We start from the raw sequence: 21,108 nt of genomic DNA, 5'->3' as shown, positions 1-21,108 counted from the left end.
ATTCTGACAACTGAAATGGGATTTCAGCCTTTGTTCTGGGTGGTAGCTGTGGATCTTTTGTTGCTGATATTTGTACTCTTTACCTTTTGCTTAAGACAGAGCTTTGGCCAGAACGTTTTGGGCATCTTTGGCAGCATCATTCAGAAAGCTGTTCAGCATGTAATAGGTGGTTCCAAAGGAAACTCCTCCAGATAACAAAGGACCAATGATTGGTATAAAATCTAAAACGTCTTCAGCGATCATCACTGCAGTACATGCAGATTTAGACAGTAGACTCACTACCCACTCTTTTGATATTGAGTTGGCCATAGGAACTGTTTTAATTACATACTTCAGTTCTGCAACGGGCTTGCCAACCTGCTTAGCGAGTCTAGTAAGGGAATTATCATCCAAGCCAAAGGCAGTGAGGTAAAGTTTCATGTTTGCCATCAAAATGGCTACATCACAAGGAAATGAGAGACCTGGAAGAGGAATAACAGCAATAGCACATGACACAAAGGCCAGTTTCCAAATACGTTTCTTCAGTTCAGCCTTTTTCTTTTCCAGGATCTTTGTCGAGATGTTGGGCAGGCCCAGGATGAAAGCACGTCTCTTCTGAGCATCTAGCTCATTCTCCATTGTCTCCTGCAAGAGCGGGAAATCATACTTGTCCCAGTTCCAGCTGCAGATCAGGAAAACCTGTGGGGAGACCTCACCTGCATCCTTCAGGTTCTTGACGCAGTTGTCCCGGATCTCCTGCAGGATCCTCACCTCATCGTAGGTGCTGGGCCGGCGGGTCTGAGCTGCGTACAAGTCAGCATCCACTTTGGAGCGCATGTAGTAAAACCTCTTTCCCATCTTGCGAATCTCCTGGGCAAGTGTGATGTGGTGGGAAGTGAAGCGCTCTGAGGCAATGATGATGAAGAAGTCATAGCGGCTGAATTTTACCTGTTTGAGGTAACTGCCTGGCTGAAAACTCGGTGTCCCAATTCCCGGCAGATCCCATACTGTCACATTGGGGAGTACAGGGTGTGGATAAGCCTTTGGATCCTTTGTTGTTTCGACCACCCCAGTCTTCGCAGCACCTTCGTCTTCATCTCCCAGGCCCCGGATGGCGTTGACGAAGGATGATTTTCCAGAGCCCGACTCTCCTGTGATGGCGATGTCGAGTGGGATTTTTTCTAATGATTCCAGCTCCTCCTGCAGTTTTGCTGCTACGCCATTGAGATTTCCTGTTTCATAAGCAGCCTTCAGCTCTTCCAGTTTCTCTCGGGAGAGTTTTCCGGCCATGGCAGCTCCTGGCAATGGTACAGCTGGTCTTACCAGAAAATCTTAGAAAAGGAATAGAAAGATTCTAACAATGTATTATTAACTGGTAAATTCAAAATGACCTGCTCACATGGGAAACTGTAGTTTGCTGGGGGTGAAAAAGATAATTTCACCAATCTCAGTTTAACGTGAATGAGTTTTCAACAAAGACAGATCAAGTTTGCTATATATTCACTGCCTAAATAATGATGTTAATGTACAATTCAGGCTGTCCAGTTCTGCCTTTTGTTTGGAGAGTGGCCAAACTCAACCCTCTGAACACTGTGAAATGCAGAGTTAAGGTAACACCTCACACCCTGCACACCTCCAGCCAACCGTAGCTCTCTGCTAAGAAAGGTTTTTGGCAACTGTGATGGATCTCTAAGAAGGGACTACAACTGCAATTGTGCCCACAGAAATCAAGCCTGGATGTGCACAGGCAGAGGCAGGGCCACGCAGAAGGCAGGGAAACCCTCTGAAGTGTCCCATATCTGGCCCGAAATTTAAAGTTGTCCCAAGCAGTCCTGCATTGCCATTGCAAAGTCCCCACACTGGCTGCTCTGTCTAGCAATAGGTTTCACTTGCCAATCAAAAATTCAGCAGGGCAGCCAATTGACATCATATTACCCTGACCAGTCATAACGCTCCAAGCTGCGTCACAGAGCCAGGAAAAGGGAGGTTTCTCTATTGGCAACACCGAATGTGGCCACTCCCAAATATGCATCAATGGAAAAATCCAGAGGCAGGCCCACTCCTATTACAATCCTGCTTAGCAAGATCTTACTAAGTGGCAAAGGCCTTGCAAACTCAAGACAGATTTAGCCAATCAGGAAGGTAAATAAGGTGATTGACAGACCAATATTAACCCCTTAGGCTGGCCTGTGCTGCTGCTGGATTGATGCCTCCTGGAGCAGAGACAGACCTACAGAGAGACGCAGTGAATGAGCCATGGGTTCCAGGCACAGGGTGGGGAATAGCCCACTTCTCCCCACCTGGTGCATGGGGCTTTGGTTTGAGGGATTTAAAGCCCCTGACAAAAACCTCGTGCAAGAGGTAGCCCCCAGCTCCCTATGCATGTGTGGGGCCAGAAGATCGTCTAGATCTCCTTCAGGATCATGGGCAGCGGGTATCGTAGATACGGGAAGGCTCTGCCTTCCCAAACTGCCTGACATGGCCCCACCCATGCTCCACCTCCAGACCCCTCCTGTCCGCTGTTCCTGTACCAGAGGCTGGGGCAGGCAGGCTGGGGGCGGTGGTGCACCCCTGGGGCCACGCCACAACACCTGTCCTCCCAGCACTGGGGCCGCTCCGACCGCCCAGCGCTGGGGGCTGGGGGCGCTCCGGCCGTGCCGCCTGCTCAGTGCTGGGGCTGGTGGCTCGGCTGGGAGGGGGGCTTCATGGGCAGGGGGACCGGCCGGCCAGGGGTTAGGCTGGGCAGCGTGGCCCAGGGAGGCCTAGGGAGGCTGGGGCCACGTCGCCTGTCTCTCCAGCGCTCCAGGGGCTGGGAGCGCTACCCTGGGGCAGGGGCCAGTGGCCACCGTGTGGAGTGGCTGGGGGCACTGGGCAGAGGCCAGCAGCCACAGTGGGGGTTGGGCTCCGGTGGGTGCAGAAGGGGCAGGGCCTCGGGCAGAAGGGGCGGGCTGGGGGGCTAGCCTCCCCAAGCCAGAGGGTCACCCACCGCCCATGGTCAGGATCTTCTAGATAGCTCCTCCTCCTTTCCCAGTATATTTTTATGTCTACACTGCACACCACTTGCAGTAGCATGTAAGGTATGTGTAGTTACACACGGCAGTGAAAAGCCGGCTGCATCCACACTGTGGGCAGGGAGGCAATGTGACACTATACTGCAAAAAAAAGCAACGTAGACCTGATATGTCCTAGTTCAGGCCTGTCTTTGCTCACCTAAGCCGTGCGTAACCATCTACATTGTTATTTATGCGTGTGCTGGGGCATGTGCAGTGTTCTGTTACTCTACATGCCACTGTAAGGAGTGTACAGTGTAGACATACCCTGAGATCCGGGCTAGCCAAGCGGTGGTGGGGATAGTCAAAAACAGACTAAACAAGTGCTTAGGGCCCCTAGCAGCTCAAGGGGCCCCCATTTTAGTATTACCCCCTCAAAAAAACTGTTCATCTTAATTAACGTAGGGTATTTAACAAGAGTATCAGGATGTATGATGGTGGTATATTTTTTTATCTGTAAAAATAAAGCAATTAGTATTTTGAGGGGTTGCGTGAGGAGTAAGGGAGGCAAAATATTCCTGTTAGGGCCTCCAGTGGGATATCACCACCTCTAGGGTTACCATATCTGAACTTTCAAAAAAGAGGACACTCCATTGGGGGGGGTAGCTCCATCCCCTAGCCACTCCCTCCCACTTCCCACCCTCTGACTGCCCCCCACAGAACCCCCAACCCATACAACCCCCCTGCTCCTCATCCCCTGATCGCCCCCTCCCGGGACCCCTGCCCCTAACCACCCCCCGGGACTCCACCCCCTATCTAAGCCTCCCTTCTCCTTGTCCCCGACTGCCCCCTCCTGAGACCCCCCTCACCCTAACTGCCTCCCTAGGAACCCACTCCCTACCTGTCCCCTGACTGTTCTGACCCTTCTCCACACCCCTGCCCCCGCCAGACCCCCGGGGCTCCCACGCCCCATCCAACCACTCCCCACCCCCTGACAGCCCCCCCCAGAACTCCCGACCCATCCAAACCCCTCTGCTCCCTGTCCCCTGACTGCTCTGATCCCTCTTCCCACCCCTGCCCCGACAGCCCCGCCCCCAGAACTCCCAACCCCCCCTCCTTGTCCCCTGACTGCCCCCTCCTGGGACCCCTGCTCCTAACTGCCCTCCAGAACCCCACCCCCTACCTAAGCCTCCCTGTTCCTTTTCCCCTGACTGCCCCCTCTTGAGACCCCCCCACCCTAACTGCCCCCCTAGGACTCTACCCCCTACCTGTACCCTGACTGCCCAAAACCTTATCCACACCTCCATCCCGCCCCCCCGAACTCCCGACCCATCCAACCCTGCTCCCTGTCTCTTGACTGCCCCCTCCAGAACCTCCCTGCCCCTTCTCCGACCCCCTGGCCCCCTTACCGTGTGGCGCGCTGGGCAGCAGGGGAGGGGGAGCAGGGGGAGGAGCTCCAGACGGCCGGAGGCCCAAGGCGAACGGCCAGCGATCTGCGAATGCAGGGAGGGGGAGGGAGGGAGAGAGAAAGGAGGGGAGTGATTTTAAGCTGCAGGGGAGAGGAGGGGGGAAGCGGAGGAGGGGCTCTGGCTGAGGCCCGTGCGAGAGGCACGATCCGGCCGGCTGCCCTGTCAGCCGCGCGTGCTCTGCATGGGGGGTGATATAGAATTATTCTACTTAACGGCCAGGAGGCAAATTTGTCACGTACACATGGGAAACATGCAGTGTCAGCTATAGGTTGTCTTAACTCAGGAAGTTCCTTCGAGAGGAAATGTAGCCAAACTCCAAACCTATAGACAATGGAACTCCCTGTGCCTGTATCCTATAGCTAACTAACCACTTAGTTTGCAAAATAAGCAAGGAGGGGGCAAGTAAATGAACAATAAGGGGTCACCAGAGGGGCAGATATATGTAACTTGCTAATTATGTATGGTAATGATAGCAAATTTTGACCAATCATAGAGCGATAGGTTATCATAGTCAACTGCATATAATGCTTTGGTGTAAGTGTTTTCTTTGTTCTTGCTGACTTATGAGCTCGAACCCAATTGCAATTGAAATAAACGGATCGCCCCTCCCGGGGCTCCTTGCTTGATTAGCTGTGTCCGTCTCTCCTTATTCCTCAGCTGGAACGGACAGAAATTTCTATGACGGGGAAATCCGGACATTTACAAATTCCCCCCGGACGCTATTTTTAACTCAAAAAATCCGGACATGTCCGGGAGAATCCGGACGAATGGTAACCCTACCCCAGGCACTGAGTCTGAAGATCCCTGCTTCTTGACTGGATGGCCCCCAGGGGCCCAAAAGGAACCGCTTTCGCTCCCTTTGAACTGTAGCTGTTACCCTCTGTACCTGGGGTACCTGCAACCTTCCCCTTTCCTGCCAGTCCTCAGAAACTCCCCTGAGCCATGGGTCTGAGTGGTTATTGGGACCCACCAGGGTTAGCAGCACCTACACGACCTAGCTCCTGAACCCACCAACAGTGCTTGCGTCCAAGTCACAGTAAACCTGGCACATGACTGGCGCCCCAGGGGTTTAATGTACCCCAGCACTGAGTGACTTCCAAAAACTATATCGCCACGTACATGCTGCTGGACCTGGCTGTGGATTAAGGCTGGTTCTGGGCCCTACAATCAGAAGAGGCATCTACTCTGAAGACAGGCAAACACGGTGGGGCAGGGCAGAAGTAACCAGGGCCAGTCAGTTTGCTTGGTCTGGCCAGGCTGCGGGAAGTTCAAAGATTCAAGGGTGAGAGAATGTGAATGTTTCTCCAGTGGGGTAGGGAGAAGAGTTTGTCAAGGGCTGGGAGAGAAACTGTGTCTGGGGAGGGTCTCTGCAGTGTGGTGGGTCTGACCACATTCTTGCCGATATCTCCTCGTGTCTGACACCAAATTGGCCACAGACTGTGGGGTGAGGAACCTGATGCTGTGCCCCGAGATTTCCGAAGAGATAGAAACGAGAGCGTTCAAGGAGCTGCACAGGAGCCTATAACAGTCCAGCCGCTCAAGTTTAGAGGAGTCTCTGCTGGTTGCCAAGAGTCACAATAGACTTTGAATTCATTGACATCATGACAGTGGAAAAAGCTGCCAAGAGCTTCCCAACCACCCCCTCATGTGGCCCAGATTGTCCCCTCCACATCTATGAGTACAAGGCTTGCTCTGTGGGGGGAGGGATAGCTCAGTGGTTTGAGCAGTGGCTGCTCTGTGGGGGGAGGGATAGCTCAGTGGTTTGAGCACTGGCCTACTAAGCCCACGGTTATGAGTTCAATCCCTGAGGGGGCCGTTTTGGGGTCTGGGGCAAAAATCTGTCTGGGGATTAGTCCCGCTAAATTTTTACAATATTATTTTTAATTAATAAAAAAAGAAAGGGGGAGAGGGATAGCTCAGTGGTTTGAGCATTGGCCTGCTAAACCCAGGGTTGTGAGTTCAATCCTTGTGAGGGCCATTTGAGGCAAAAATCTGTCTGGGGATTGGTCCTGCTTTGAGCAGGGGGTTGGACTAGATGACCTCCTGAGGTCCCTTCCAACCCTGATATTCTATGAAAGGGCTCAAGGTGAGGACGAGCTGCCTTCACCACATTGCTTCCCCCCCCCTTAGGATCCCATACAGGCCCCTCTCCCTGAGCTCCAGTAATTCAGAGCTCCCCTTGGTTTGCAGCGTGCGCGGGAGGACAGTATGCACTGCAGCTTTCGTCCATGGCTCAGCGACACACGTGCAGACACACGTGCAGACAGGCTGAAGTGAATGCTGTTGAACTCAGCCTCCATGTTGGGAATTCACGTCCATGCTGCAGCCACTTCATGCCAGCCAAGCTGTGTGTGGCTCTGAGGGCACAATGTGGCTGCAAGTGAGCCACACGCTACCCACACCTCCCTTTCTGGGCATCACCCCAACACACCAGGAGCTTCCTGCCAGTTTCAGAGCTGGCTCCTGCCCAGACGTGTCTAACAATGTCTTGGGCAAACACAGTTCCAGTTTCCTTTCGACGGGCCTGGTTTTTAGAAGTTTCTCACCGGGTTGTGGTCTGGAGTACTTTTCTCTGTTATTTCAGAGGAAATGTCTGAGAAGCAGCCCTGTGACATCAAGAGCTGCTCTAGTGCAGTCAGCTACAGACTTGCATGGAACCATGGAAATGTCAGGCTGGAAGGGAACTTGGACTGCCATCAAGTCCTTCCCCTGCACCCAGGCAGAAAAAAATGGTTACTACCCTTTCCGTAACTGTTGTTCTTTGAGATGTGCTGCTCATGTCCATTCCCATGTAGCGTGTGCGCACTGCGTGCACAGTTGCCGGAAGGTTTTTCCCTCAGTGGTATCTGTTGGATTGGCTGCGACGCTCCCTGGAGTATATAGGGGTCTGCCACCCCATCACCCCCTCAGTTCCTTCTTGCCAGCAACTCTGACAGAGGGGTAGGAGGGCGGGTTTTGGAAGGGACATGAGCAGCACATCTCGAAGAACAAGGGTTACAGAAAGGTTAGTAATAGTTTTTAATTCTTCAAGTGTTTGCTCATGTCCATTCCCATGTAGGTGACTGCCAAGCAGATTCAGGAGGTAGGTTCAGAGTTCAAGGACAAGTGGACTGCAGCACTGCTCTGCCAAATCCAGCATCGTCTCTAGCTTGCTGTGTGATGGCCTAGTGGGTTGCGAAGGTGTGGACTGAAGACCACGTTGGCACTCTACAGATATCCAGGATGGGGACCTGTGCCACGAATGTTGCTGAAGATGCTTGTGCCCTTGTGGAATGTGCCATCTGTGCTGGAGCAGGGTCTTTCGCCAGATCATAGCAAATACAAGAAGTAATCCACAAAGATTCTTTGGGCAGAAACTGGGAGGCCCTTCAGCCTATCAGCCACTACCACAAAGAGCTGAGTAGTCTTCCTAAATTATTTGGTCCTTTCTAAGTAGATGGCCAGAGCTCACCTGACATCCAGCAATTGAAGCCTCTGTTCCTGGCTATTGGCATGTAGCTTTGGGAGGAAGACTGGTTATTGTGGAACTGCGACACCATTTAGGGAGGAAGGCTGGGTGAGGACACAGCTGGACCTGCCCTTGAAGAAGACTGTGTATGGTGATTCTGAAGTAAGGGCCCTGATTTCCAAGACCCTCCTGGCCGAGGTACTGGCTACCAGGAAGGCCACCTTCCAGGACAAGTAGAGTAAAATGCAGATTGCCAAGGGCTTGAATGGGGCCCCCATGAGTCTTAATGGTACCAAGCTAAGGATACAATATGGGATCAGCTGCCTCACCTGTGGGTATAGCCTGTCCAGTTCCTTAAGAAACCGGCTACAGAGTACGTTAGTGAAAATGGACCTGCCGCTCACCTCCAGATGAAAAGCCGAGATAGCTGCCAGGTGTACTCTAATTGAAGATACCGATGTAGGTGTAGCAAATAGTCCAGAATACACGGTATTGGCATTTGAGTGGATGACATCCCTTTTTGCCCTGATGAGATTGAGAACCTTTTCCATTTTGCCAAGTATGTGGCCCTGGCGGATGGCTTCCTGCTTCCCAACAGAACCTCTTGAAGTGGGCAACTTCAAAGGATTCAGCCATGGAGCTTCCAGGTCATGAGATGAAGGGACTTGAATCAAGGTTCAGACGTTGTAGGCATCTGTGATCCTGAGAGATTAGATTCGGAAACAGAGGTAGGGTGATCAGTGTTTCCACCAAAAGGTCCAGGAGGGCGGGGAACCAATGTTGATGCAGCCGGGCAGGCGCTATCAGGGTCAGGCTCGCTCCATACCTTTTGACCTTCAGCAGGACCTTGTGTATGAGCAGAATGTGTGGGAATGCATAGAAGAAATGGGTCTTCCAGGGGAGAAGGAATACCTCTGCGAGTGAGCCCGGACTGTGACTCTGAAAGGAGCAGAACTGCAGACACTTCCTGTTGCACTTTGTCCCAAACAGGTCTACCTGGGGAGTTCCCTCCTCTGGAAAATGTCCTTCACGACATCTGGGCTAATGGACCACTCGTGATTGGAGAAGGATCTGCTGAGATGATCCACTAACCTCATCCCAAAGCCTCGAGATGGATTGAATGGGTTATGCAGAACTCCCACAGGCAGTGGGCTTCCTGGAATAGGTGAGAGGAACACACTCCACCCTTTCTGTTTATATAGAACATTGATGTACGCACCTGCATTCCAGGTGTGGCTGGAATGTTTGGTAAGCAAGACGCACCGCTCTGAGTTCTCTCACGTTGATGTGTAGCAAGAGCTCCTCCTGGGACCAGAGGCCTTAAGTTCTGAGGCCCCAGCTTGGAAGCTTTGGTAACTAAAGATCTCAGTGGCTGTGGCTTCGCGAATGCAACGTCTGCACATAGAGACCCTGGATCCAACCACCACAAGAGGGAGGTGATCCCTAAAGGGGGAAGTGTGACCACATTGTCCAAGCAGTCTTGGCCTGGCTGGTACACTGACGCTAGCCAGGCCCAAAGTGATCTGAATCACAATCTCGCGTACTTTACCACATACATGCATGATCCCATATGCCCCAGCAGTTTCAGGCATCTTCTTGCCATGGTGGTAGGTCATTTTCTAAGGCGCTTTATGATTGAATCTAGTGTCTGGAATCTGAATTCTGGTAGGAAGGCTTTGGCCTGGACTGAGTCGAGGACTGCCCCTATAAACTCTATCCTTTGGGTGAGGACAAGGGTCGACTTCTGTGTGTTTAACAAGAGCCTAACCTCTGGAAGGTTGACAGTATTAGCTGAATGTGTGCCTGCACCTGAGCTCTGAACTGACATCTGACCAGCCAGTCATCGAAGTAGGAATACACCTGTACCCTTTGTTTTCTCAGGAAGGCCGCAACCACTGACATGCACTTCGTGAAGACCTGAGGGGCTGCTGACAGGCTGAATGGCAGTACCGTGAACTGATAGTGTGCTTGTCCCACAATGAACCAGAGGAATCTCCTGTGGTCTTGTAGAAATGAAACGTGAAAGTATGTGTCCTTCAAGTCAAGGGTGGCATACCAGTCCCCTGGATCCAAAGAGGGGATAATGGAGGCCAAGGAGACCATGCGGAACTTCAGCTTCTTCATGAATTTGTTGAGGTTTCCCAGATCCAGGATTGGTCTGAGACCATCTTTGGCCTTGGGGATTAGGAAATATTGGGAGTAAAACCCTCTGCCCATTAATTCCAGAGGAACCTCCTCTACTGCTCCCATTTGTAGGAGAGTCTGCACCTCCTGAACTAGGAGTTGTTCATGAGAAGCGTTCCTGAAGAGGGAAAGGGAGGGAGGTTGGGAAGGAGGGTGATAACTGAATTCCAGAGTATATCCCAGTCCTGTCATGCATAACACCCAGCGATCTGAAGTATTATGGGCTCATGCCTGATAGAAGTGGGATAGCCAGTCCACAAAAATAGGGGAAGTTGAATCCAGACATTGTTCTGATACAGCTTCCTCGGGCACATCCTCAAAAGGCCTTGGGGCCAGAGGCTTGTCTGGCAGGCCCAGATCTATAGGTCAATGAGGGTTGGGGAGGAGGCTTCCTCTTGTAGCTGCCATCCTGCCCCCTAATATAGTCCTGCCTTGGCTGAGACTGGTAGAACCGAGGCAAAAGCTGTGGCGTGAAATGTTTCCTCAACGGGGCCAGGGTATGTAGTCCCAGGGACTTCAGCATGGCCCTGGAGTCTTTCAAGCTGTGGAGCTTGGAGTCTGTTTGTTCAGAAAACAATGATGTGCCCTCAAATGGCAGGTCTTGAATTGTTTGCTGCACCTCATGAGGAAGGCCTGAGGCCTGCAGCCAAGAGCACCTCCTCATAGCCACAGCCGAAGCCATGGTCCATGTGGCTGAGTCAGCCACATCTAGAGCAGTTTGCAGGGACGCCTTCACCACCGCCCTGCCATCCTCAACGAAAGCCAAGAACTCCTTAAATTTAGTCATTGCGACCCAGGAGTTAAAGTCTCGGATAAGGAGCACCTGCTGATTAGCAATACTAAACTGAAGCCCTGCTGTGGCAGAGAACTTCCTGCCAAAGAGGTCCAGCTTCTTGGTATCCTTAGCCTTAGGGGTAGGTCCCTGCTGCCCCTGCCTTTCTTGCTCATTCAAAGCTAAGACTACCAGCGACCCTGGAGGGGGATGGATATACAGGTACTCAAACTCCTTTGTTGGAACAAAATATTTCCTGCCCACCCTCTTTGCCATGGGCTGCAAGGAGACTGGAGTCTGCCACTGTGCCTTGACAGGTTCTAAGATGGCGCTATTCAGGGCAGAGCTACCTGTGAGGGGCCTGAAGGTGCCAAAATATCCACCAGGGCACAGGAAGTTTCCAAAATTTCCTCCATCTGCATCCCCAGCTTTTGGACCACTTTTCTTAGTAGGTCTTGGTGCGCCCTGTGGTCACCCTGTGTGCGTGCAATCGAGGTACCCACAACCACCTTGTCTGTGAGGAGGAAGAGGATCCTAGAATTCGTACTGGGCCTTGGTTCTGTCCATTGGCTTCTGATGGGTCCCATGGTACCAATCCCTGGGGATCTGGATTTCATGGCTAGAAGAGATGGTGGCAGCGGGGCGCTACTCTCCGATGCTACTGAGTACGACCTCCTCGCCTGGGGTCCTTTGGCCTGATGAGAAGCCCATGGAGCCCAAAAGGCCCATTGCACAGTCATCTGCCACTGGGCTGGCCAGCCCACTGACAGGAACTGCTGGCTCATGTCCTCCATCCAGGACCAATAGTCTGACTGCTACTGGCTCCCAGGAGAGGTGTAGGATTCCTGTTCTGAGGCTGAGGATTCACTCCATGGAGGGAGGGCTGCCAGATGGTACTGGTGAATGGTGCCGAGATGGAGTTTACCGTTGCTCTAGCAACATCACTGGCTTTTCTTTCAACAGCACCTGGGGTCTCAATGCTCTAGTAGCCCTTGCCTCCAGTGCAAGCTCATGCCTAGTCGGCAATGGCAGTACCGGTAAGAACATCAGGTCCCCCGGTGCCTGGAATGCCTCTGTCATAGATGGAAGCACCAGTCCTGCGCTCCTGTGGCTCTCCCTTGGAGGAGAGTCCAAAGGCACTGGACACAACGGCTCCCTCCCTGGGGCTAGAGTCAACGGTACCGTGCTGGCAGCTGTGGAGCCCAAGTGGCCGTGCATAGGTCTCACTCTACCGGTGTCCTTGTGACCCCCTGTCCATCTTGCGCTGTTTCTTATGTGGTACCGGTGAGCGGGATTCGTGCCTCATGTTCTCAAACGCAAACTTCCTCTGCACTAGCAAACTTTGGTGGTGCTGGGAGTCCCGGCACACCCATGCGGAGTCCCTCCTCCATGCCAGAGAGGCTGGACTGCGGTGCCTGTCCCTCAGAGAAGAGGCAGAGGTACTCGGTGCCGGGTTGGGATGACCCAGCTCCAAGGGAGTGCAAAGAGCTGCCTCCATCAGAAGGAACTTAAGTCTCTGGTCCCTTTTGTTCGGGGTTTGAAACCTTTACAAATCCTTCAGCAGTCACGCAGGTGGGATTTGCCCAAACACTTGAGGCAAAGTGAGTGGGGGTTGCTAATGGGCATAGGCTTGTGGCAAGCCTCATGTGGCTTAAACCCTGGAGACCGAGGCAGGGAAGAACCCCATTAAGTAGAGTCCTATTCTATTCCTAACTACTATTACCTTTCTGTAATAACTAACTTCTAAAATTTTAAAACTATTTACAGGAGAAAAAGATAAAAGTCCACTGGGGAGAGTACTTCCAGAGCAACGAGCCATTCCAGCGACTGTCACTGGCGGAAAGAGGGAACTGAGAGGGCGGCTGGCCCCTATACACGGCGCCATGAGGGTGCAACTCCAGTGGGTGCCGGAGCTTATCCAACGGATACCACTGAGGGAAAAACTTTCCAGTGACTGTGTACATGGCACGCACACACCTACTTTGGAATGGACATGAGCAAGCACTCGAAGAAAAATCAAGTAAGCCTAGACAGGTGTTTATCTAACCTGTTCTTAAAAACCTCCAGTGACAGGGATTCCACAACATCCCTAGGTCACCTGTTCCAGAGCTTAACTATCCAATTTTTCCTAATATCTAACCTGAATTCTCCTTGCTGCAGATTAATCCCATTACTAGTTGTCCTACCTTCAGTGGACATGAACAATTGATCACTGTTGTTGTAACAGCCCTTAATATCATCATCATCATGTTCCCATTACGCCTCTGGCGTTTAGGGGAGCGACGAAACTCCTCCACTCCTGTCTGTTTCCGGCAAGTCTTTCAATGGTTCCCCAGCTGTGCCCCAGGTTTTTCAGCTCGGCTTCCACATCTCTTCGCCATGTTGTTTTCGGGTGGCGTCATTTTCGCTTGCCTTCAGGTGTCCATCTTATTGCTACTCTGGTGATGGAACCAATTTCCATCCGAAGCACATGGCCAATCCATCTCCAACGCCTCCTGGCAATAATGGTGCTCATATCCTGTTGGCTGCACTGTGTGAATAGGTCTTGGTTTGAGATTGTTCTGGGACAAAAGATATGGAGGATTTTTCTGAGGCAGGTTGTATGGAATGAAGCCAGTTTGGCCATGTTATACTTTATCATTCCCCAGCATTCTGCACTGTAAAGTAATGTCGAAAGTACGCAGCTCTGATAAATCTTGAGTTTGGGTTTGGTGTTGTATGTTGATGATTGCCAGACTGTATTTAAGCTCCTGAAGGTGTTCCTGGTTTATTGATTCTGTTCCGGATGTCGTGGCTTGTTCCACCACCTGGCTGATGGTGCTGCCCAAGTATGTGAATATTTCTACATTGGTGAGAACATGATCCTCTATCCGTACTGGTGATGGGGAGGCAATATTAAAGTTCAGATAGCTGTCTTATTGCAATTGATTTTCAGTCAAATTTGCTGGCTGAATGCATTGAGTCAAGTTTTTTTTTGTATATGGTGTGTAGAACCAGTGTGAATGAAATTGTTTTTAGTTATCCTGTACCATTGTAACTTCTGTTCACCATTTCATTACACCTGCCATTTTGCCTACATTATAACTTCTGTGCCATATTGTAATTCAAACCCCATTTTAAAACGCTTACTCCATTTTGTAAGGGCTTGCTGCAAGCTTCATTTTTTGCAAACCCTGCTGTAATTTTATTAGTCTAGTTGAGATGTGTGAATGAGGGATGCCTGGGTGATAACCTCCAGCACCAGCCCGTCCTGATGAGATAAAGTTCAAATACCAACGGCTGAAAAACTAGACAATAGCCCTAACTCAAGCAAGAAGCATCCACCCTAAAAAGAAACAACAGAAGGAAGATCAAAGCCAGGTCCCAGGCTGACAGTCACGCCTGCAATTGACGGGTGATCAAGCACCAAACCCAGAGGCGGCGTGACACAGCGAGACCTAGGAACTTTGAATCCAAACTAAACTCCTATAAAAAAGGAAGGGTGAGATGAGAGACTTTGGGTAACGTTCTGCTATCAACATCAAGGAGCATCAGTGCGCGCCCGACAGAGACCCAGCTCCTCCTCGGGCTCAGCCTTCCTGGCCAGTTAGCTGCCACGAGCTCCGATCCCAAGCTGCAAACTCAAACTACAATCAGGACCGGTAACTATCCAGCAGCTGCAGAACATTTTGGGGGGTGTGTGTGTGTGTATGTGTATAAGCATTGAGGTATTTGCTAATAGTTACAGATTAATAATAAATGTGGCATCTTTGCCTTGACCCCTAAAACGATCCTGTATAAGTTTGTGGGACAACAGGTGTTGGGTATATGATAGGAGAGGGATATCATCTGCAAAGTCCAGGTCTTCAAGGGATGAGAAGAGTGTCCATTTAATGCCTCTTGGCATGTCTTCTGTTGTACATCGCATTACCCAGTCGATGGCAATGTTGAAGAAGATTGCAGACATGACACGTCCCTGATGTACTCCTGTTTTGACTTCAAAACTGAGCTCACTGTGATCAACACTGCATGTAAAGTTGAAATAGAAGCTGTCATAACTATAAAGGGAAGGGTAACAGCTCTCCTGTGTACAGTACTAAAATCCCTCCTGGCCAGAGACTCCAAAATCCTTTTACCTGTAAAGGGTTAAGAAGCTCGGGTAACCTGGCTGACACCTGACCCAAAGGACCAATAAGGGGACAAGATACTTTCAAATCTTGGGGGGGGGGGAAGGCTTTTGTTTGTGCTCTTTGTTTTAAGGGGTTGTTCACTCTTGGGACTGAGAGGGACCAGACATCAATCCAGGTTCTCCCCATCTTTCTAAACAAGTCTCTCATATTTCAAACTTGTAAGTAAAAAAGCCAGGCAAGGCGTCTTAGATTTACTTTGTTTTCTCAACTTGTAAATGTACCTTTTACTAGAGTGTTTATCTTTGTTTGCTGTACTTTGAACCTAAGACAGAGGGGGGTCCTCTGAGCTCTTTAAGTATGATTACCCTGTAAAGTTATTTTCCATACTGATTTTACAGAGATGATTTTTACCTTTTTCTTTAATTAAAAGCCTTCTTTTTAAGAACCTGATTGATTTTTCCTTGTTTTTAGATCCAAGGGGGTTTGGATCTGTATTCACCAGGAGTTGGTGAAAGGAAGGAGCGGGGAAGGGTCAATTTCTCCTTGTTTTAAGATCCAAGGAGTTTGGATCTGTATTCACCAGGGAATTGGTGAGAGGTTTCTAAAAGCTTCCCAGGGTAGGGAATGGTGGCAGCGGACCAGAACTAAGCTGGTAGGTAAGCTTAGAAGTACTCATGCAGGCCCCTACATTTGTACCCTAAAGTTCAAAGTGGGAATACAGCCTTGACAGAAGCTTTTGATGATGTTGATTATACAGAGAGGGATTCCATATGCCCACAGAAAGCACCATAGGCTGGTCCTGTGAATGCTATCAAAAGCCTTCTCAAAGTCCATGAAGTTTATGTAGAGTTGCCGTTGCCATTCTCAGCACTGTTCTATGATGTTTCATTGAGTGAAGATCTGGTCTGTGCACCCCCGCCCTTTCTGAAAACCAGCTTGCTCTTTTCTGAGAACGCTATCAACGGCCTCTGATATACGCTGGACTATGATCTTACACAATAGTTTGCTTGGCACAGATAAAAGTGTGATACCGTGCCAGTTATTACAATCACAGAGTTTTCCTTTTTTTAGTATCTTCACTATAACCCCATTGGTCCCCTGTATACAAATCTTTTTCCAATTTAAAACAAAATGATCACAATTATGGCATGGAGGCTATTAACGCTGTACTAGACTTGCCTTTTAATTAACATAAAGACGTTCTGTGGTTACATTTCAGTCTTAAAACATGTAGAATATAGTTAAGTTAATTCAAAAGAGCCTATTTCTTACCTTAGAACAGCTGTTATATTAGTTTCTTTCTGGGAGGGAGTTTGGGTGCAGGGGGGGCTCCAGGCTGGTGCATAGTGATGGGGTGCAGGAGAGGGTGAGGGGTGCAGGCTCTGGGAGGGAGTTTGGTGCAGGAGGGGATTCTGACCTTGAGCTCCGGCTGGGAGGCGTTTACCACAGGCGGCTCCCGGCCGGTGGCGCAGCAGGGTTCAGGCAGGCTGTCTGCATGCCGTGACCCCACGCCGCTCCCGGAAGCAGCCGGCTGCATGCATGTCTCTGTGCGCCCCTGAGGGGAGGGGTTCCATGTGCTGCCCTGCCCCGAGCACCGGGAACTGGCCAATGGGAGCTCTGGGGGCAGTGCCTGTGGGCGAGAGCCACACGGAGCCACTTGCACACCTCCACCTAGGAACTGGACCTGCTGCTGGCTGCTTCCAGGGCACAGCACAGTCCGCGGTGCCAGAAGGCAGGAAGCCTACCTTAGCACCCCTGCTGCGCTGCTGACTGGGAGCCCCAACCCCATGCCCCAATCCCCTGCCCCAGCCCTGACCCTCTCCAAACCTGGAGCCCCTTCCTGCACCCCAAACCACTCATCCACTGCCCCACCCCAAAGCCTGCACCCCCAGTCCAGAGCCCTGAACCCCTCCTGCACCCCAACCCCCTGCCCGAGCCCTGAGCCCCCTCCCACACCCGGAACCCCTCATTCCTGGCCCCACCCGGCACCCCAACCCTCTGCCCCAGCCCTGAGATCCTCCCACACCCCAAACCCCTCATCCCCAGGTCCGTTGGGTCGCGGGCATCAACAATTTTCTTCAACTGGGTCACTAGAAAAAAAGTTTGAAAAGCACAGCAGTATAACCTCCAGATCCTTTTTAGCAGTACTGCTGCCTAGCCAGTGATTCCCCATTTTCCTTCAGAGACTGTAGGGCGGGTCCTTGTCAAGGCTCTCTGAAAATCCATGTGTGACGGGTTCCCCCTGGGGTGCCATCTGGAACTGGGGTACCGCTGCGCCCCCCAGACCCACCAGCCTGGGCTCCTTCTTGCACTGTGCTGCTGTGACAAGCTGCAAAGCCCTTCATCCTTCACTTTCACCAGCATTCACACAGGTACGGACCCACCCAGCTGCAGTTACATGCAGACTCTCTGACCAACCCCTGCATGGGAAGGCTACAGCTCATGGAACTCCCAGCTCCCAGGAGTATAAACCCCAAATTATACCATCTTGTGCTAAACAGGGAACTGCACAACATAAGCTCATGAAATTCGCACCCTCCCTCAATGTGGAGAGGAATATGCAACAACCTTTGCCCCTGAGTTATGAGTCCCACACACTTCACTCCAACTCACTGGTTCAAATAAAGCAAAAACAAGTTTTTTTAGCTACAAAAGTTAGATGTTAAGTGATTATAAGGAATAGCAAACAGATCAAAGTAGATTACGTAGCAAATAAAAAAATGCAAACTAAGCTTAATATACTAAATAGATTGGATATGAGTAGCAGATTCTCACCCTAAGAGATGATACAAACAGTCAGTTGATTCTTAAGGGGCAAGCTGCACTTGCTTACATCCCAGGTGTTCCATTCACAGGCTAGAAATCCCTATAGCCTGGGTCCAGCACATCCCCCAGTTCAGTCTCTGTTCCTCACGCGTTTCCAGGAGTCTTCCTGTGTGGGGAGTGAAGAACACCAAATGATGTCACTTCCTGCCTTATATAGCTTTTGCATATGGCGGGAACTTTTTGTTCCCAAAGCTCGGTTCCCAGACCAGTCTGTGGAAAAATACTGACATCCCAAGATGGAGCCCAGAGACATGTGGTGTCATCACATGTCCTTGTAGAGTCCTAGCAGACATTATTCGGAGGCTGTCTGTAGCGTTCTCAGGAAGGCTCCCCAGGTGGGAGCTAAGCTTCTCCTAAGGCCTATTGTTCTTTCCTAATGGTCCATTATCCTGAATAGGCCCTTCCCCACCCACTATCTAGACTGAAAACATCTTGTCTAGTGGGTGTTACCCAGGTGTAACTACATTTGAAATACAGATACATAGTCAATAATAACTTCAGATACAAAAATGATACATGCATACAAATAGGATAATCATATTCAGCAAATCATAACTTTTCCATTGACACCTCATGATGTATCTTGCATAAAATGCATCATAATTATGCTAGAACACTATTATAATAATATCACTATGAATAATATGGGCTGCGGTGTCACACCGTTTAGACTATATTGACTGGATCACCCTTTTCCACATGCTTGTTGACACCTTCAGCGAATTCTAGTAGGTTGGTGAGGCATGATTTCCCTTTACAAAAGCCACGTTGACTCTTCCCCATCAAATGATGTTCCTCTATGTGTCTTTATTACAGTTTCTACCAATTTGCTCATTGCGGAAATTAGGCTAACTGGCCTGTAATTGCCAGGATCAACTTTGGAGCCTTTTAAAAAAATCAGTTTTTCATTAGCTACCTTCAAGTCATCTGCGACAGGGCTGATTTCAGTGAGAGGTTACATCAGGGGTGAGCAAACTATGGCCCAGGGGGCTGCATCCAGCCCTCCAGACTTTTTAATCCAGCCCTCGAGCTCCTGCCGGGGAGCGGGGTCGTGGGCTTGCCCCGCTCCGTGCAGCTCCCGGAAGCAGTGGCATGTCCCGCCTCCGGCTCCTATGCGTAGGGGTAGCCAAGGGGCTCCGCACACTGCCCCTGCCTCCAGCGCCGCCCCTGCAGCTCCCATTGGCCGGGAACCGTGGCCAATGGGAGCTGCAGGGGTGGCACCTGCGGACAGGGCAGCCTGGCAGCCTGGCCACACCTCCATGTAGGAGCTGGAGGGGGGACATGCCACTCCTTCTGGGAGCTGCTTGAGGTAAGCGCCGCCCGGATCCTGCACCCCTGACCCCCTCCTGCACTCCAACCCCCTGCCCCAGCCCTGATCCCCCTCCTGCCCTCCGAACCCCTTGGTCCCAGCCTGAAGCACCCTCCTGCACCCCCAACCCCTCATCCCCAGCTCCACCCCAGAGCCTGCACCCCCAGCCGGATCCCTCACCCCCTCCTGCTCCCCAACCCCCAATTTCGTTAGCATTCATGGCCCTGCGTACAATTTCCATACCCAGCTATATTCACCTCTTCGAATAGATCCTGTGCTTTACTTAGGACTAAATCAGGAATTGCCTCTCCCCTTGTGGGTTCCAGGACTAGCTGCCCCAAGAAACACTCATTTATGGTGTCTAGAAATTTTATCTCTGCATCTTGCCCTGAGATGCCATTTACCAAGTCAATATGAGGATAGCTGAAACCCCCCTTATTGTTGCATTTTCAGGTTTTGCAGCTTGTCTAGTCTCCCTGAGCATTTCACAATCACTATCACATCCTGCTCAGGTAGTCAGTAATATATTCCTACTGCTGTACTCTTATTATTCAAACGTGGAATTTCTATCTGTAGGGATTCTACGGTACTGTTTGGTTCCTGTAAGAGTTTCACCTTATTTGACTCTATTTTGTCTATTTAGAGATTGGCAGTAAGGTCCAACTTGTCCCTATATATGTTCACAAGAGGCAGATGAGCCTGGCATTCCTGTTTCCTAGTCCCAGGAAGTGATTTCACCTTCCTGGCCAGGGATATGGGTAACTTTGCTAACTGACCATAAAATGTTCCCACATTATGAATTACAGCCAGAGACACCATTGCCTCCTGAGCGGCGGGGCGGGGGACAGAGACTACAATCTAGTCAAGGATAGATTTGTCTTTCCCACTGAGCTCCATACGTGTTCTGTTGCTTTTATCAGAGGAGTACCTCTTCAGCCTGCCAGGACCCAAGCTTTGGTACTTTATGAGACTCCCATTGATGTCAGTGGGCTTTGGATCAGGACCTGGATAAGAAACAGATGCTGGAAAAAGGCCTTTCCCAAAATATTGGGGGAACATGTCCCCCCCACACCCACACATGCACACGTCCATCCCCTTCCCCTTGGGGTTGCTCCCATGGTTGAACAAGGCACAAAAGAATCTCTCACCGTCAGCCCACAAATGCTTCAGTTCTTCTGAGCTTTCTTAGAGAAACAGGCCAGTCTCCAGGTGTTTGATCACAAAACCCTCCTATCTCTCAGCCTCTCTCGCTTTCTCTCTTCTCTTTATATAGGAAGCCAACTACATAGATCTGTTTAATGCCAGAAGTGAACGTAGCACGTCCCAGTTTGTTTTATAGAAGCAGCCACAAGACAGTCAGTTCTGCGCACTCACTGCTACCGAAAGGAATTTTATTTTCACTTTCTATTTTCGGGAAGATTACACTTTGTGTGTAAAGGCCTGGGAGGGGTAAGTAAACTTCACAGATTAGAACAGGTTGGAGACGCTCTTTCACACCCAACAGCAGAACAAATACACAAAAACATGGAATCTCACACAAATAAATGGCACTGCGGCACATTTACTGGGATTCTGGGCTGTGCCCTCCCTTAGCCACCCCAGTAACACATGGTGGGAATGTCACACTTAGGGGCTCTGGATTGGTGCCTTCATGGTGTAAACAGGGGGCTTCTCCCCAACAGGAGATGGACCCATTTTCCCCCCCCCCCGACTCCTTCCCCCATTATTATTTCTATTCTCTCTGTCTGGAGACCAGTTATTCAGGGTGTCACCATGTCAAACTCAACTGGGAAGATGGGCAGAGCTGATGTGGGGCTCTTGTTCTGATGGAAGGTGCAGAACCTCGCTTCACTCAGCCAACAATTACAATAATGATAAGTTATCATCTCCAGGCAGAGAAGTCCAGAAGGCCATCAAGAGCAGGGGCGGCAGCAGGGTCCCATAAAAACAAAGGGGGAACTGATTGATTTTTGTGGGTGTAGGCGAAAGAGAGCATGGAGCACTGGGCCTGGTGGCTAGTAC

At 50.7% G+C, this 21,108-nt stretch overlaps 1 protein-coding gene across 2 annotated transcripts; it reads right to left on the bottom strand.

Moving 5' to 3' along the window:
- Window positions 1-17: 17 nt before the first annotated feature.
- On the bottom strand, window positions 18-20,429 carry LOC135892757 (interferon-inducible GTPase 5-like). Of its 2 annotated transcripts, XM_065420554.1 has the most exons (4): window positions 20,235-20,429; window positions 17,727-17,883; window positions 4,379-4,462; window positions 18-1,310 (listed from the first exon to the last, which is right to left on the bottom strand). In XM_065420554.1, the coding sequence occupies exon 4, from the start codon at window positions 1,267-1,269 to the stop codon at window positions 91-93; it is 1,179 nt and encodes a 392-aa protein (XP_065276626.1). In that variant the 5' UTR covers window positions 1,270-1,310; window positions 4,379-4,462; window positions 17,727-17,883; window positions 20,235-20,429; the 3' UTR covers window positions 18-90. The 2 variants fall into 2 exon arrangements, with proteins under 2 accessions (XP_065276626.1, XP_065276628.1); XM_065420556.1 differs by lacking the exon at window positions 4,379-4,462.
- Between the last annotated feature and the right edge of the window lie 679 nt (window positions 20,430-21,108).

Source organism: Emys orbicularis, chromosome 20 (assembly GCF_028017835.1).
Source record: "Emys orbicularis isolate rEmyOrb1 chromosome 20, rEmyOrb1.hap1, whole genome shotgun sequence".
Taxonomy (NCBI): Eukaryota; Metazoa; Chordata; order Testudines; family Emydidae; genus Emys; species Emys orbicularis.
Note: the sequence above shows the minus strand (reverse complement) of the source record. Positions and strands in the feature narration are given on the sequence as shown.

Coding starts and splice junctions, on each gene's coding strand:
- LOC135892757 (XM_065420554.1), bottom strand. CDS start 1,269: ATGGCCGGAAAACTCTCCCGAGAGAAACTGGAAGAGCTGAAGGCTGCT.